General features: G+C 41.8%; 1 protein-coding gene across 1 annotated transcript in view; it reads left to right on the forward strand.

The window, feature by feature from the left end:
* The window catches only part of Lgr5 (leucine rich repeat containing G protein-coupled receptor 5), a 136,584-nt gene that overhangs the window by 103,775 nt on the left and 15,088 nt on the right, over positions 1 to 17,721 (forward strand). Inside the window, exons 5-11 of the mRNA XM_041669033.1 lie at positions 5,567 to 5,782; positions 8,112 to 8,183; positions 11,133 to 11,201; positions 12,472 to 12,543; positions 15,281 to 15,352; positions 15,517 to 15,585; positions 15,725 to 15,796. Coding sequence (XP_041524967.1) covers positions 5,567 to 5,782; positions 8,112 to 8,183; positions 11,133 to 11,201; positions 12,472 to 12,543; positions 15,281 to 15,352; positions 15,517 to 15,585; positions 15,725 to 15,796 — 642 coding nt within the window. The remainder of the gene's footprint in view (positions 1 to 5,566; positions 5,783 to 8,111; positions 8,184 to 11,132; positions 11,202 to 12,471; positions 12,544 to 15,280; positions 15,353 to 15,516; positions 15,586 to 15,724; positions 15,797 to 17,721) is intronic.

The raw sequence follows: 17,721 nt of genomic DNA on the forward strand, positions 1-17,721 counted from the left end.
ATGACACTATTCACAAATCTAAAGATTACCCTTAAGTATTAAAGTTTATAGGCTTTTGAAACATTTCCACTTAATTCCCACAGTCATCCTGTGACATATTGTAATTCTGTCTTATAAATGTGAAGACTTATCCAAAGAGATATTAATCAGCATGTCCCAACATTTTAGAATTGATGAGGGATGGGCTCTTGACTTAAATTTGTTGGTTGCTAGCTTGCTTGGTGGACTGTTGAGTAGTTGATTGCTTGGTGGTTAGCTGGTTGACTGGTTGATTAGTTGGTTGATTGGTGGTTATCTGGTTGATTGGGTGGTGATTAGCTGGTTGGTTAGTTTGTTGGTGGTGACCTGGTTGACAAGTTGGTGGGTTGGTCAACTAGTTGCCAGCTTGTTTGGTTTTTGTGATGCTAGCAATGGACCTCAGGGCCGTGTGCAGGCAAGCACCTTTCCACCTTAGCTTTACTTGTTCTTCTAATTCAGTATGCCTTCCAATTTTCCATATGGCCATTATATACATTGTTGCAGATGATAAAAGAAGTGAAAGTTAAAAAAATGGAGAGATAAGTCAGCAGTTAAGAGCACTTGACTCTTCCAGTGGGCATGAGTTCAGTTCCAGACATCCACAATAGACAGCCAACAACTGCCCGTACCTTCAGCTCCATGAAATACAACACCCTTTTCTGGCTGTCTTTTGCACTCATATCCATGTGATATTCACGCACACATACACACACACACACACACACACACACACACGTTTTATTATTTTTAAATAAAATCTACACTTTCACCATAAACAAGACATATAAGGAGCATAAAGTAGAATCCACTTTCCATATGCTCACCTTTCAGATTATATTTCAAGACCATAATGAAGAGGCTTTGTCTGAGTTTAAAGCAAAAGCAAGGCCATTACTACTGCTTTTTTAAATAGTTCACTCTGCTATGCATAACTGCATGTGAGTTCTCTGCTGCCTTTGTTACATTTTGATGGATACACAATGCCAAGATCATTACTAAAACTTTCTCGAGAATTCACCATCTATTACACATCATCATTTGTCCTATGCCTCTGAAATGAAGATGTTATATTCAGTGATATATCATAAACCCAATGATATAATTAAGTGTCTGTGTGTACACTCATATATATGTATATGTATATATATGCATGTATGTTTACATGCGTGTGTATGTATATGTGGGTTACATTGATAAAACAATACTGCTAAAGTCTGAAAAACAGGGGCCAACAAGGTGGCTCAGAGAGAAAAGATGCTTGCTGCCAAGTGTGATGCCCTGAGTTTGATACCCAGGACCCACAGGGTGTAAAAAAAATAACTGACTCCTACAATCTGTCCTCCAACCTACACACATCATGTAACACATGCTGCACCAACACACATATACACACACCAACACATATACATACACATAAATAAACATAGAAGACTGAGAAGTAAGAAAGACTTCTACCAATCATAATTGTGGACCTTCTAGTTATCTCAGATATGAGATGTGAAATTCAGCCTGTGCCTCTCAGGACAGAAATTTCCTGACAATCTAGCACTGTTTTTAATTGACATTCACCGAAACAGAATCTGAGTTTACCTCTTCTTGTCCCCTGAATGTTTGAGTACTCAAAAGACAAAACCACACTATCCATGCTCAGATAAAAAAGAGTATTTTAACCTTATCAAGGTGTTTTATATTTGCAAAGTCCTGTTATGCTACGTCCATTATCATCAAACAACCCTCTGAGAGAAGTTAGTCCCCATTTGACAGATGTTAAAGGTGAGGTCTGCTAATTCATCCCTGGCCGCACTGAAGGAGACTTTGGATACATTGGCACTGCAGTTATAGACCAGGTCTTTGCAGGATGAGTACATTATCAGGTGGATACTGGGGTCTGGACTCTGGTCCGCTTCATGGCCTTTCAGCAAGAGTCTTAACCACTGACCTATTCACCATCCCCAATTTTCTTTCTTGCACTGAACAATGACATTTCCCTTATACCTCTCTGCTTAAATGTTGCACTTTTCCAGCATCTAGATAAAAAAAAATGTCCAGGGCTGGAGAGATGGCTCAGTGGTTAAGAGCAGTGCCTGCTCTTCCAAAGGTCCTGAGTTCAATTCCCAGCAACCACATGGTGGCTCACAACCATCTGTAATGAGGTCTGGCGCCCTCTTCTGGCCTGTAGGCATACAGACAGAACATTGTATACATAATAAATAAATAAATATAAAAAAAAAATGTCCACTTGCCCCAAGAGACCAACTTGGTACAGTATGGCCCCACTGCTGACTCACGGAGTAGGCATAACTTGTGCCCCACCGGTCTTAAACTTGTTCTATAAGGACCACCTGTGAAGAGAATAGATAATTAATTCCATTCTCTAGTGTAGCCTTGGGGTAGTTTAAAATTAAATCAGATATCAAGAAGAAAGCAAAATGATGGTTGTCAGGGACCTGGAGGTTGATGGCAAGAATGGGGAAAGGCTGGGTAAAAGACAAAGGGCCTTGGCACGAGTAAGTAATGGCGACCCAGTCTACTGCATGGTGACTACAATTGATAATAATGTATACTTGGAAACTGCTAAGGAATTACATCCTAAATGTGCTTACCACAAAAGAAAAGGAAGTATGGAAAGAAATATGTTAATAAGTTTTTTTAATCACTTTACATTATATACTTGTAATAAAACATTACAATGACCCATGTAAATATATACAATTTTTATTTGTCTAATATACTTCAATAATGCAGGAAAGGGAAAACTAAATCAAACAATACCCTGGAGTATAAAACAATAAACTCTTATCTGGGATTAAGCTGGAATTACTGAGGCCAGGCAGATACAAATTCTGAAACACTACATTTAGGAACATTGTTTGGGGGAAATTTCCTTTTCTATATATTTTATCTCTATGTATTGATTTATAAAATAATGGGTTTTATTATGACACTTTCATGCATGTGTAGAAAGCACCTCTGTCATGTCCATGCTACTACCCAATAACACTCTTTTATGGGGAGTTTCTTAGAAGATGGAACAGTGTCATAGAACAGCATTCCAGTGCTGTCTCGGGACACCTAAAATCAGTGTCAAGAGCTAGTAGGTCTGGGGGTATTCACTGATATTTTGAATGTGAAGACACTGAGTATTCAGACTCGTTCATTTCAGACAGAAAACTGTATAATGACGTGACCAGATTTTAATCTTCCTGGGAAGGGAAAAAGATGCTTCTCAGAAGATCCCTGCATCCAAGGAATGTATTCATGTGTACATACATGAATTCATCCATATACAGTGGGTGTATTCACATAGGGAACTGATATCAGGCCACTCCTTGCTGGTCGCAACTTCAGATATCCAAGAAGAAAAGCCCATGATTCCATTGCTGAAAAACCCTTTCCTACGATTCCCCAACATTGCACTGAACTTGGAGGTCTGGTATTTTCAAGGCTCTTAGGAGCTACTTGCAGTGCCAATGCCTACGCAAAAGGGATGATACACTTACCAAGGCAAAGAAGCCTACGCTATATAGAGGGGTACAATTGAAGAGCTACAGCTAAGACATTAGTTACACCTGGTATAAACAAGGGCCTTACTTCTAGCCAAATAGACCTGATTACCTCCTTGTCCTTGAGGAGACTGTCCCGTACCCTGTTGTGGGGTAGTAGTTTGAGATGTGTTACATTGTTTATGCTGTGGATCATTTGTTGTAAAGATGCAAAGATGTGTTTCATTCTTTTATGTTGCATTTGTTTAACTCTGTGAAGCTGTGTTACTTTGCCTGTCTAAAACACCTGATTGGTCTAATAAAGAGCTGAACAGCCAATAGTGAGGCAGGAGAAAGGAGAGGCAGAGCTGGTGGGCAAAGAGAATAAATAGAAGAAAAAGAGAAAAAAAGAGATCCCGAAGCAAGAAGAATAAGGAGGACACTAGGGGCCAGTCGTGGAGTAAGGGAAAAGTAAGATATACAGAACAGAGAAAGATAAAAGCCCAGAGGCAAAAGGTAAATGGTGATAACTTAAGTTAAAAAAAAAAAAAGCTGGCTAGAAATAAGCCAAGCTAAGGCCAGGCATTCATAAGTAATAATAAAACTCTGTGTGTGATTTATTTGGGAGCTGGGTGGCGGACCCCCAAGGAGTAAAAATGCCAAAACAGGACCCTATGATGGGCACATCGCTGATGCTTCTCAAGCGTTTCCAGTTCATTTGTGGACAGAACCCTGCCGTGTTGGGAGACCTTGTTTCCGCCCTTACAACCATGGCTGGTCTACTAGAAAGTGAGGGAGTTTTAGCAAAGACAGCCAACTCCTACATTTGTTCCAAGTGACCTTACCTCAATTATTACTGCAACTTGGCTCGAAGCCCATCAGGGGTCACTTGTTCCTCTTCATGGGATAGAAGTAGGAACTGGGGGATGACTAGAATGATGTACGTGGCCAAAAGTGAGGAAGCCGCCTTCCAGAGAGATTATCTTCCTACCGCAGAGGGCTTTCTCTATTTCTGAACTCTTTAAATTTGGTTTGCAGAGGATTATTTTTTTCTTTTTTTGTGATTCTCATGTTCTTCCTGTATCTGCTTAGTCTTAAATGCTTCCAAAACATTTTTTTAATCCTATCATGATTTCCAATCCTTCATAAAATGCTAGCCTTCAGGTTTTGTTTTGTTTTGTTAATTCTAGTTTTGAAACTGCAAGCAAATGCAAGTCTTTAAAAAATGAGTAAGGGCTGTTTTGGAAGCATAACCTGATTGATAGTAGTTCCACTGTTCATGAACCTCACAAAAAAAAAAAATGGGAAATACCTCAAAACACTAGGCCACTTTAATTGCAGCTACCGTTTATCTTGAATTATGACAAAACAATTGTACTGTGCTCCTGCTGGCTCAGAGGCAACAACAGCTTATTAATCTGACCTATTTTTAGAACTGTTTCCCCCATTTAAAAAAAAAGAAAGAAAAGAAAAAAGTGGAAAAAGGAAACAAGAGTTAGGCAGCTGCTAATTTTATTATTCGTCTTAAAATGTCAGAAAAACAAGTATCTGCCCAAGGCAAGTGGTTAGGTTAAGCCAGACAGCCAGCAGTTTTGACGCTCTTCCCAGAGGCATAGCTAACGGTCTTTCAAACTTAACTGAGTCTCTTCAAACACTGAAGCAATCTTTTCCTAGCGTTTAGGATCAAACTAGGCGATTACTGCTTAGTATGTTCCAAACAGCCTGGGATCACAAAGTCGCTCATTTGGCTTGGGGTGGGAACGAGGTGAGAGAATGTCTGCCTCGTAAGTGTCCGAACCGGATGAAATTTTACACCTCAGAGAGGCCCTTCCATGCGTGAAAGCAGGCTGCCCGCAAGCTGGAGGAGAGTGAGAGCACCTTAAGGAGGGCTTAAGGCTCTAACCAGAATGAGGAGGACTGATCAAAAGAGGGAACCGGTCCAGTTTGTCTGGGGTCTGGAGCTCCCCAGACTGCTTCGCTGTGGCTGAGTGCTCCCAAGGTCTTCCGGTGAAGGCCATTGCTCCGCCTGGCTTCGCTGTTTCCCATTCTGGCTTGCTTTCTTCCAGACGTCTGGATGCCAACCACATCAGCTATGTGCCGCCCAGCTGTTTCAGCGGCCTGCACTCCCTGAGGCACCTGTGGCTCGATGACAACGCTCTGACGGAAGTCCCCGTCCAGGCTTTCAGAAGTTTGTCGGCGCTGCAAGCCATGACCTTGGCCCTGAACAAAATACACCACATACCAGACCTGGCCTTTGGAAACCTCCCCAGTCTGGTAGTGCTGTGAGTCTTTATTGATTTTGCTCTCTGTTTTGACGGTTTCTAAATTCCCTCTGAGATCTTAAAGTGTTGGACCTCAAAATTTGAATGGAGGCATTTTAAGGAGGGAAAAAACTGAGACCCTCTCTTGAGACCCTGTCTAAAATGACTTATGAATTTTGACTGTGTGTGAATGAATGACTTACAACATTTATCAAATAGTGATAAACATTGCTGGGCATGCAGAGATCAAATGGCACCTCTACCTTAAACCCATTGTACATTTTCAAAGAAATCATCACAAAGATAACAAAAAATTTTATTGAAAGATAATTTGGTTATTAACAATATACATATTAATAAGATATTTTTTGCAATTCTAGGGGTGGAACCAGGCATCACAAATGCTACCTAAACAAGTATTAATACTTGATCAGTGAGCAACACTTGCTGTCTTGTTGTTGTTGTTGTTAAAGAAAAAGAAGACAGATCATTCCCAAACTGGGAATATAGCCCAGTGGCAGGATGTCTAGCATCAACCAGTACCTGGGTTTGAGCCCTAATACTGATGAAAAAAGGCAGAAAAAGACAGGAGGAGAAAAGAAAGAGAGATAAAGGGAGGGAGGAGAGATAGGAACATTGCCTCTTGACAGCAAGGCTGTACTTTTTAGCTTTTTTTCTCTTTCAGATCCAGATTTCTTTGGGTTTGGTTTTGATTTTTGAAACCTGTTTTTGGGAAGACTGGCCTTGAACTTCTTGTGCTGTGGAGGATGGCCTTACAGTCCCGATCCTCCCGCCTCCACACACACACACACCCCGCCCCCACGTGTTAGGCTCCTAGGCATGTACCACTATGGCTGCCTCCCTCCCATCTCAGGAGGGAGGAAGAAAGGACTGGAGGAAAGGGAGAACGGAGGGAGGGGGGAGGAAGGAAAGAAGAAAGGAAGGAAGGAAAAGATTAGCTACTTGAAGGAAAGGCACTTTGAACTTAGAGTTTCAGCGACTTCAGTCCCCAGTCCCCTTGCTTTGGGCCTGCAGTGAAGCAGAGCACTGTGACTGGTTGTACACGGTAGACCAAAGTTGCTCAGTTCATAGCAGCTAGGAGCATACAATGAGACAGGAAGTGCTAGGGACCAAACAGGTCCTTCGAGGACAAGGTTCAGTGACCTAGCTTCCTTCCACTAGGTCCCACCTCTCATAGGTCCCACTGCCATCGGCTGTAACACCACAGGCTGGGCAGTCATTTGTGACACAAACCTTACTGGAGAGCACAGAGAGGAGCTTCTTTTGCACACGCACACACATGCGCCGCCCACTGACTCTCTTCGGTCTTCACCAGCCCACTTCATCACTGTGGTTGATTACCTGTCTCTTCCTTTATAGCATGTATTCCTATGAGGGCTCTTATTTATCTTTTTATTTTTAAATTCTCCCCATCCCCTCTCTTGTCTGCTGCATATAAAAAAGATCCTGAAAAGATGTCACAGATATCTCGCCTGAAACCCAAATTGTATTTATTATAAGTAAGACCTTAGTTTGGGGAGAAAAGAAATTTAACAGGATATCAACAAATTTTCCTCTCTGAATTCCTTACATAAATATGACGTCGCTGATCCTGAAGAAGCTGGCTATGGCCTTTGTTTTTTGTTTGCTTGTTTGTTTTGGTTTTTTTTTTTCCTTCCACTATTTTTTTTTTAAACTCTCTCTCCCTTAAACCCATTTTCCAAAACCTCTTTGGGAGTTAGTCTGCTTTTCAGTGGCGTACACAACCGCTCTCATTGACTCTGGCAGACCAGCTTCATCAATTGAGCCTAAGATAATCATTGCACACACTAATAGTTTGTCCAAATTACTAATCTTGGGCAGCAGTAAAAGTCCAATCACTTGTCCCTTTCTTCACGAACCTGTGGCCCAATCCTGGGAATGGAGTCATCACAGAACATGCCTAGTCCATGTCCTCGCTCCATCCCATCACCTCCCTCAGTGATGCTCGGTAACTCTGTTGAGCACTCTGTGTCCCCTAAGTCACAATGAGCAAACCATACTGGAAAACAGAACAACAACAAAATGAATCACACTTGCTGGCACACACGCACGCGCGTGCGCACACACACACACACACACACACACACACGCACGCACACACACAGAAGTTAATCTTACATTCTACGCCATAGAAGCATTTACAGAATGAGTGAAGCAGCAGAGGGGCTTTCTAAAAATGTTCGTTTCTTATCGTTAGTGCGTTCTTCACCTTTCTTTGGATTTAAGCATCCTGAATGTTCTTCCTGGATTTTCTCTGTGCGGTCCGCCTTCAGAACTGTTCCTGACTGCGGGTAACACTCTCTTGCAGGCATCTCCATAACAATAGAATCCACTCCCTGGGAAAGAGATGCTTTGACGGACTCCACAGCCTAGAGACTTTGTGAGTTGACCTTCCGTTTGTTTCCCTTTTTCCAGCGTTTTCATGAATATTCTGAAGGAATCCAAACAGCCTTAAAGGCAAACTTGATGTTTGGTTTGGTTAATTGCCCGAGCTTTAAGCAGATATTTACAGAGGTTTTATCTTACACACACACATACACACACACACACACACACACACACACACACAAGCACCCCACAGAGCTAAACAATAAAACTCAGATTCTATTTTAATCTCTGAAGAGCGGCAAATTAATGAGAATAATTAAAGCTAAAGGAGTTCTTCTTAGGAGCAGTGACTGTTTGCTTAGGAACGTGTATTCTCCACCCAAGAAGCAATCCCTCTTGTCAGACGCACTAATCATGACTTGTGTATGAGTTTGGTCCTCTTCAGAAAGAGAAAACAAAGACGCTGAGATCCAGGCCCTTCATAAGGAACGTGGTTCCTACTGAAGCAATGCAAGGGATAACATCACTTATAGACCTTGTTCAAATAACTTTGACAAATATCCTATTGAGCAGCTAACTTCTCTTAGGCTCCACTGGGTTGCTTTACCAAGGCTATGTATTCCAGCCTGTAGCCTCTTTGGGGATTCCTTCTTTCTCTAGTCTGATTCTGAAATCTATGATTATCTCCAGATACTGCTTTCAAAGAATGGGTCAGAGGGTCCTGTGGTCTCAGTCTATTTGTAAGACTGAGATAGAGCATCACTCAAGCCCAGGAGTCTGAGGCTAGCTAGCATGGGTCGACATAGCAAGACCCCCATCTCAAAAACAAACAAAAACTAACTCGGGTTTTCGTTGGTACTTTTGATAAAAATGAGTCCAGTCAACTGACCATGTCCTAGATCCCGGAGCCAAGGCAGAGGATCTCACCATCCACCTAGGCACAAGCCTCCTCCTGGTCAAGAACAAACTCATCAAAGCCCTGCTGAGTCACCGAAGTGCAGTATGGATGGATAGCAGACAGCAACAGTTCTGAGTGTAGGAAGTGGAGCAGGGGGACAAATGCAGGAATATCCTCAAGTCACTTGACATAGTTAATACTGGAATACAGTAAACTACGCAAGGCCTTGTGATGATAAAACCTAGGGAACATTGTCCGTTTGCACGCAGACCAATAATTTACCCATAGTCAGTTTAGTTTCTCACCAGTTTTGGATCAAACTGCTTCCCGAGAGACCATGTGTCCTGGATCTTCTCCTAACCAATGAACACCCATGACTCTCCTCGCAGAACACGGTCACCCCACTTCTCCATGGATGTCAAAGAGGAACTCATTCAGGCAGATCCTTGACACCATGGGAAAACAGTTTCTATCAGCCACTAGGAAAAAGTTAGAACGTCTCTTGTTAAGTGACACTTTCTCATCCCTTTTAACAGAACAATTGGAGCAAAATCAAAAAAAAAAAAAATATATCAGCTTTACTGGATGTTTCCACAAGTGCTTTTCCTGTCCCTGGTCCTGGGTAAGGAACCAGACCTACAGAAAAATACATACAAATACCACAAAGTAAAACATTTCAGGACAAAAATCTGTGAATCTTATTGTCTGGCCCCACTTTGCCCAGGGCTACAGAGGATCAGTAAATTGGTTGTTTCCAGCCTCTTCCTTTCCCTGACTAGAAAACCAAGTAATTTATAAGGGTCCAGTCCTCGTTTAATCAAAACAGAGCATCTGGAGAGATTTAACACAGGAAGAAAATCTATGTCCACAAAAGACATGAGTTTCCTGCCTGCAGAATAGCTTAAGGTTGGCTGTGCCAGACAAGTAGGAATCTTGATTCATGTCTAACTCGGTCAAATTATCTTTCTCTTAAAATTAAATGGCAATTCTTTTCTACTGAGGAGGATCTAACCACATCTGATTGCCTTACCAAAAGAGTTTTCTGTGTCATTTGGGAAATCTACCATTCCCGGGGACCAGACAGCAATTCTTTTTCATCTGAAGCTGTAGGTATAAGGAGTAAGCCTATAAAACATCTGTGAGTAATGGCCTTGAAAAGCCATTTGTGTCATTACAGATAGAGAAATTAATGATTTGAATTTCTCTGACCCTTCCATCTCTCTGTATGAGGGATAACACACAGCTTTGCCTCACAGACCAAGACAAACACAGGACTTGAGTTGATCGTGTACGACCCTGGGGAAGCTCTAGTCTACATGTCCTTGCTAAGAGTCCTGTGTATCACATAAACCTTTCCAAAGACATTTTGCCCTGGTCTTCAGGGTGGGTGGACACAGGCTCTCCACGGGAGCCATAAACAGGGCAGTTTTCATGTCCCACTTCCTAAATGGGACCGAGGAAACAAGAAAGGGTATGTGTCCCAGGACTGAAGAGTGGAAACACCAACTGGCAATTCTGTGAACCAGAATCCAGGGAAGAACTCCATCAGGAAGTGGTCAGAACCCACCCAGCAAGCATCGCCCCTCCTCGGAAGTTAAAGCGGATGCAGGTCCCTCCCTGTTTTAAATGACCCGCCACCCTTGATCCTTAGCTTGAAATTTCTGTTAGTTGGTGTCATGATTATTGTAATGCAGATGTTTTCAAGCTATTGGTGGTCAAAGCCCTAGAGATGGTTCCGCAGGTTAAAGCACTTGTAGCTCAGCTGGTTGGTTAGCTGAGTTCCATCGCTGGAACCTACCAATGAAAGGAGAAAAGTAGCTCTCCAAAATTGTTCTTACTTCTGCAAGCCTGCTTGATGCTCCTACATATATACATATACACACATATACACACATACATACAAGTGCATGTGTGCCCACACATGCTAAATACAATAAATTGTTTTTAAAGTATTAGCTGGCAGCCAGCCAATAAACCATGTCTTGAAGGAGAAAGCAAAAGAGCTTCCATCTATGACATGAGTCCATTGGAATACTTAACTTGTACGCTGAGGAAATAGAAGTTTTAGATGAAATGCTGAAAACACCATTTATTCATTTCTAGAGACTTAAATTATAATAACCTCGATGAATTCCCCACTGCAATCAAGACACTCTCCAACCTTAAAGAACTGTAAGTATTAAAGCAAGTTTAATGAATGAACTTTTACTCTTTATAAATTTATTTTAAAATTGACATGATTATTTGTGTAATGACTGAAATTTTTGTTTATACAAGTAATGGCTTAGCGCACTTGAAGTATATTTTAATTGAGTTCGAGAACCAAAAAAAATCATACTTTTTGAATTTATAAATGGCCTCTCTTGTTTATATATAAAAACACATCATTTATATCTATATAACCCATATGCTTTCATTTTTCCTAAGTGATATATATTCTAGTACCACTTACATTTTTGTATATTTGTAATAGAACTATAATAGAATTTAGCTATTTGTTAGTTCTATGAATCTAGAAATTTCTGAGTTGCATAAATATAGAATTGTATGAATAAAAATTTTCCCTTTATAGCAATAAATGTCATCACATATATTTTATTACATGCATTTTTAATGCTGGATGAGCCTTACTTAATTTTCTAAGCCCAATTTCACTAAAGAAACACTAATTTTCAACCGTTGATTGTATATATCATGTTTTAGATGATAAATTTTAATTAGCTTTTCCTTTTTATCTAAAAAAACAAATATCTAGCTCTTGAAAAACAATATAAGCCTGGGATGTTTTTTCACAAAGCAGATAGACAGATAGAATAGTGTGTTTATGAGGAAAAAGCCTTTGCGGGTTCCGCCTCAGAGAATCCCATGGGTATCAGCTGAGTAGATATTGACAGGGAAAGGCATTCCTAACTTCCGTGTACCTCATACAGCCACAGTCAAACAAAACCCCGAAGTCCTTGACTCTGCCTCTCTGCCATTCAGATTGTATTGGCCCCGGCAGGGACAATCGATTTACTATCACGACCCACTAAACATTTCCCTTGTAAGGAGCTTCCTTAAACCTCTGCTTCACGGCAGCTTCAGTCAGTTTTCCCTTCTCTGGCTTCAAACAGAGTCACCTTAATCCTCTCTCCAAAGATAGCTCGCTCTCAAACTGTTGTGCCACAATCCTCTACTGGATAGCAACAAAAGCATTTTCCTTTTATAACGTAATATCCTGTTTCCATAAAGCACCGTTAGGAGATAAGAGCGTGTGATTTTCTTTGCTCCTCTGTAGTAAATGAGGACACACACACACACACGTTTCACCATGCAGGGAGGTGTTAACATGTATTCTGGTTACTAGAGATGCTGATTATAGTTCCTGGTAGGGCAAAGAGAGCTATTAAGTAATCCTCCCCCACACACGTGACTTTTTATAATTATTCTTCTCTTCTTCTAGAGGATTCCACAGCAACAACATCAGGTCAATACCTGAGAAAGCATTCGTAGGCAACCCTTCTCTTATCACAATGTAAGTGGCCAGTGTACTCCTTTTCCTTCTTGCTGACATTTAACAGTTTTAAATATGTTGCGCATTTAAATATAATGCAAATTAATGCTAACTAATTTGCCTTGGTTTTGTCTCAGTCAGTGCAAAAATCTGTACAGAAGTGCTTTATTTCGTCAGATTTTATTGCTATAGTTCCTCAGGTTTCAAGTAAACACTGAAATATGCTAAATATATTCATCTTTCACAATCTGAGGTGTCAGTTGGCTTGCAGTCTCCATCTTTAGATGCCAAGCCATGCAGCTAGTCTTCTAAGTGTTTTTGATTACCCATATTTTGCAAGAAATAAACCTGATTTTAGAGCATCAATGGCAGACCACTTAGTCAATCAGGAATTCAACCCCAGGACTCTAGGAAAAAAATAGCATATTATATACAAAAGGGGGAGGTCTTTGCAACCAATTTACCTCTAATTTAAACTGCTGGATGTGAGAGTTGAATGGAAGGAATTTATGTTCTCTTGTCTATTTGTGAATAAGCCCCAGCCTTGAGCCACATTTGGACAAAACTGGAGTGTAATTCTAGAAAGGTGCATGTATTCTAGAATGGGAACTACAAGGACTTCATGTATTATAAAAAAAATAAAACAAATTTATAATCGCAAAGTACCAATAATTGTTTTTCACACTTAATACAACATCAATAGAACATTTGTTATGTATCAACATTAAGAAAATGAAAATGTGTAATTATTAGTTGGTTGTTTTTTGTTTGTTTTTTGTTGTTGTTGTTGTTTTAGATAATAGATACCTGTCCAGGTAGGCTTAGAGAATTATATTGACCTTAGTGCTGGGTCGCAGATCTCTCATAGAGAGGGTGACTAAAGGCAACCATTGAATCTGGCCCTAAGGCGTTCCTCCTGTGCTTACTTAAAGAGAGACTTTCTGAAACCGTGTGGCGTTTGTCACAACGGAGCTAGAGCCCCAATTAGCCTTGACAACTGGGGGTGGGGAGCAGCTAATACTCGTACAAACAAAACCATTCATCACCTCTGAAATGTCCTGGCAATATTTTGGCAAACCAAAGGCTTTGAATTCTATTCCCGGATAAACATCAGTCCTCATTAGAGATCATTTACATATTAAAAGATTAGTGAATTGCATTGGCTTTGAGACTCTTGCGGCCCTAGGACTGGTTCTTAATCGCTCTTTTGGCATGTTAATGCATTTGAGTGACAGCCCTTGCGGTCTTTGGAGACCTCTCCACTTTCCACGGTGCCGCCAACTTTCTCTTCACCCTCCTGCTTTCCTCACGCACGGGTTTCCCGGTTTCCGTCTCTCATCACCACCAGCCTTTCCAATACAGTAATCTCTACGTCTGTTTTGCTCCAAGCCCCATTAGCTGATGACCCAACCCTCATTTCTACCTCTGCAATCTCCAACCCAGTACCGTCTTTTTACCTCCCCTTCCCCAGCTCCTCTGTTAGCCATTACTTCTCTTCTGTTGGTCATTTAGTCATTTACCAGTGCAGATGAGGCAGGTCTCCCTGTCTCTCCATGGTGACGGGGACGGAAGCAGACATCCAGACTATCAATTTGGGTTGAATACAAACTCCTTACCTGGCATTCACAGTCTTCCACAGCCAACTTCCTATTTCCCAAAAACTCTTCGCAACAATGCCATAACCCATCTACCTAAGCACAAAGATTCCATCCCTGCACTACGATGATTGGAATTCTTTCATATGTATTTCTAACGACATTTAGTAGGTTTTTTTTTTATTGAGAAAAGGAAAAAAAAGTTTCCCCCTCCTCCCAGCCTCCCATTTCCCTCCCCCTCCTCCCACCCTTCTCCCCCTCCCCCCACTCCTCTCCCCCTCCCTCTCCAGTCCAATGAGCAGTCAGGGTTCCCTGCCCTGTGGAAAGTCCAAGGTCCTCCCCCCTCCGTCCATGTCTAGGAAGGTGAACATCCAAACTGGCTAGGCTCCCACAAAGCCAGCACATTATGTAGGTTCAAAACCCCGTGCCATTGTCCTTGGCTTCTCAGCAGCCCTCATTGTTCGCCATGTTCAGAGAGTCCGGTTTTATCCCATGCTTTTTCAGTCACAGTCCAGCTGGCCTTGGTGAGCTCCCAATAGATCAGCTCCACTGTCTCAGTGGGTGGGTGCACCCCTCGTGGTCCTGACTTCCTTGCTCATCTTCTCCCTCCTTCCGCTCCTCATTGGGACCTTGGGAGCTCAGTCCAGTGCTCCAGTGTGGGTCTCTGTCTCTATCTCCATCCATCACCAGATGAAGGTTCTATGATGATATGCAAGATATTAGTCAGTATTGCTATAGGATAGGGTCATTTCAGGTTCCCTATCCTCAGCTGCCCAAGGAACTAACTGGGGACCTTGGCTTGGGCATCTGGGAGCCTAACAACTTGAGTTTGTTGTTGGGAATTCACACCCACAGCTTATCCTCTAACCCCCACGTGAGAACACACTCCCAGGGGTTGTCCTCCTACCCCCACCCCCACGTAAGAACACACTCCCAGGGGTTGTCCTCCTACCCCCACACAGACACCATAGCCATGCACATCAAATAAACAAAGAAACCAGTAAATATAACAACAACCTTAAAATGAGAGATGTTCACTTGAAACTGAGTGATAGGGATATTAAGTAATTAGTAAAAGCAACCAATGCACTTAGAATATTTGTTGAAACATATTCTCTTGGCCATCGGCTTTATTATAACACATTGGTGTTTGGATTTTTCAGACATTTCTATGACAATCCCATCCAATTTGTTGGAATATCCGCTTTTCAACATTTACCTGAACTAAGAACACTGTAAGTGTCTATTTCTCTTAAATGTCGCCACCAGCCAACCTATAGTATTGCTGCAAAGACCAAATGAATGGTAGAGCTTAAGATACTTTGGGGAAAAGAAAATGATAGTCAAAATGACCCCTTTCTAGAACCGTCTCCAAATAACACTCATGTATTTCTCCTAGGACTCTGAATGGTGCCTCGCAAATTACTGAATTCCCTGACTTAACCGGAACTGGCAACCTGGAGAGTCTGTGAGTGTCTGAGCAGTCCCTAACTTCGCCCGGAACATGCATTCACTTTGGGATTGATCAGCCTCAACATCCGTGAATCAAAACGTGTCACTGCATGATGCAGGAACGAAAGAATTATGTCTGGCTTGTGTTTTAACAGGACTTTAACTGGAGCAAAGATCTCATCTCTTCCCCAGACCGTCTGTGATCAGTTACCTAATCTCCAAGTGCTGTGCGTATCAGTAAGGCAATAATGTTGTATAAACAGGCAACTTCCATTTAGGGGGAAAATGGCAAGACGGTATCTCAACAGTCTTTGGAAATGGGAGTTCTTTGCTTGCAGGTCTCCAGGAGGTCATAGCTCCTCCTTTGCCTCCTTTGGGCCAGGCTCTCAGTCATAAGCCTGGTACCGTGATAGTGTATCTTTGTTTTCCAGTGCAGACAGCTGCCTGATAGAGTTGTAGTTGGCTTGCATTTCCCTTCAGAAAATGAATGTAAACACACCAAAAGAAAAAAAAAACCCTGCATTTCCTCTTCTAAAGGGTTTTGTAGGGTAGAACAAAATAGCATAATGGATCAACAGCCCAATAGTAATGTCAAAAATAAAATTATCAAACAGGCACTGACCCTGATAGGAAGACTAAACATTCTTTGGTGCAGTTATGGATAGTGTGTTCTCATGTTCCATCCGGTAGTCAATCAGCTTGATGCTATTTCTGTTGACTCAGATCTCATCTTGCTTCTGCCTTTCCCATGTTTCATAAACATTAGCTTATAGAGATCTGAATGGCCTTGTGTTGGCATTCTGCTTTCGTGTTTCCGGTTACTCCACTCCACTCAACCCTCTAGTATTCTTGAGCATCGTCGGGACTGTTATTAAAAAGAGCCTCACTCCTTTATAAAACTGTTCTCCTCTTGTGGAATGGACACCATCACAGTCAGCTGCCTGCCATTTCAGCATAGGCTCCTCTTGGTAGCAGAACCAGCATATAATGCCAATGCTGTGTAGTATGGGATTCTCTGCTGAATCCTCCCCAGGCTACCCTGTCCCGGAAGATGCCCAGTGATATGGTGTTTGCAGTAGAAGCACACAGAACGTTCTGTCACTCACACGTGTCTGAAGGAGGGCACACAAAGCAAGCCTCATCCTTATACCCACGTTTCCCTATAAAGTGTAGCTACAGACAAAGAAATTGGGCATCAGGGACATATTTATTAAAGTCTCACTGCAAGAAACCATCACAATTTTTTGTTTACTTTTATCTTATATGAGCATATTCACATGAATAAGTGTTGGTAGACTAATGTCCCTGCACATGTATGTTGGGGTCAGAAGACAACCTCAGGTATTGGTCCTCACCAAGAGCAGCAGGTATTCTTAACCACTAAATCATCTCTCCGGTCCTATATTTCCATTTCTTAATGAAACTAGTAGAGGGAACACGAAAATGTGTATTGTCTTCTGCTTACTGATTTTCATGGCTAACGGATCAATACCGTGAGAGGGATTTCGCAGACTGTAGGGAGTAAGTAGGGGAGCCAGGGTTTAAATCAGGTTCATCTTTTCTGTGCTACATGGGGAACAGACAGTCAACAGCGGGTCCAGAACTACGTAGATGAATGAAAGCCACTTGGAAATCCAGTTAGGAGCAAGGGCTCCAGAGCACGGTTTCCTGGTTCAATTCCAAGTTCCCAAGAAAGTAGTACATAATCTCCAGCAAGTTCTTTTTCCTTCTGGGGTTCAGTTTCCCAGTCTATAAAACAAGTGAACCACTTCCTTCAGACAGTAATCCTAAGGATTAAATGACTACAGATCAAGCCCGTAGAACAGAGTTTAGGATGTGGTATGTACTTGCTTGGTCAGTGTTAACTCTTCCATACTTTTTTATATGTCATTATTCTTCCTGAAAAATATTGTTTCTTGGGCTGGAGAGATGGCTCAGAGGTTAAGAGCACTGGCTGCTCTTCCAGAGGTCCTGAGTTCAATTCCCAGCAACCACATGGTGGCTCACAGCCATCTGTACTGAGATCTGGCACCCTCCTCTGGCATGCAGGCATACATCGAGGCAGAATGTTGTATATATAATAAATAAATAAATCTTTAAAAAAGAATATTGTTTCTTTGGGGTGTGTGGCGTTTGCATGTATACATGTGTG

Source organism: Microtus oregoni, unplaced genomic scaffold (assembly GCF_018167655.1).
Source record: "Microtus oregoni isolate MIOR12 unplaced genomic scaffold, Mior012 000001F_ref0000356, whole genome shotgun sequence".
Taxonomy (NCBI): domain Eukaryota; kingdom Metazoa; phylum Chordata; class Mammalia; order Rodentia; family Cricetidae; genus Microtus; species Microtus oregoni.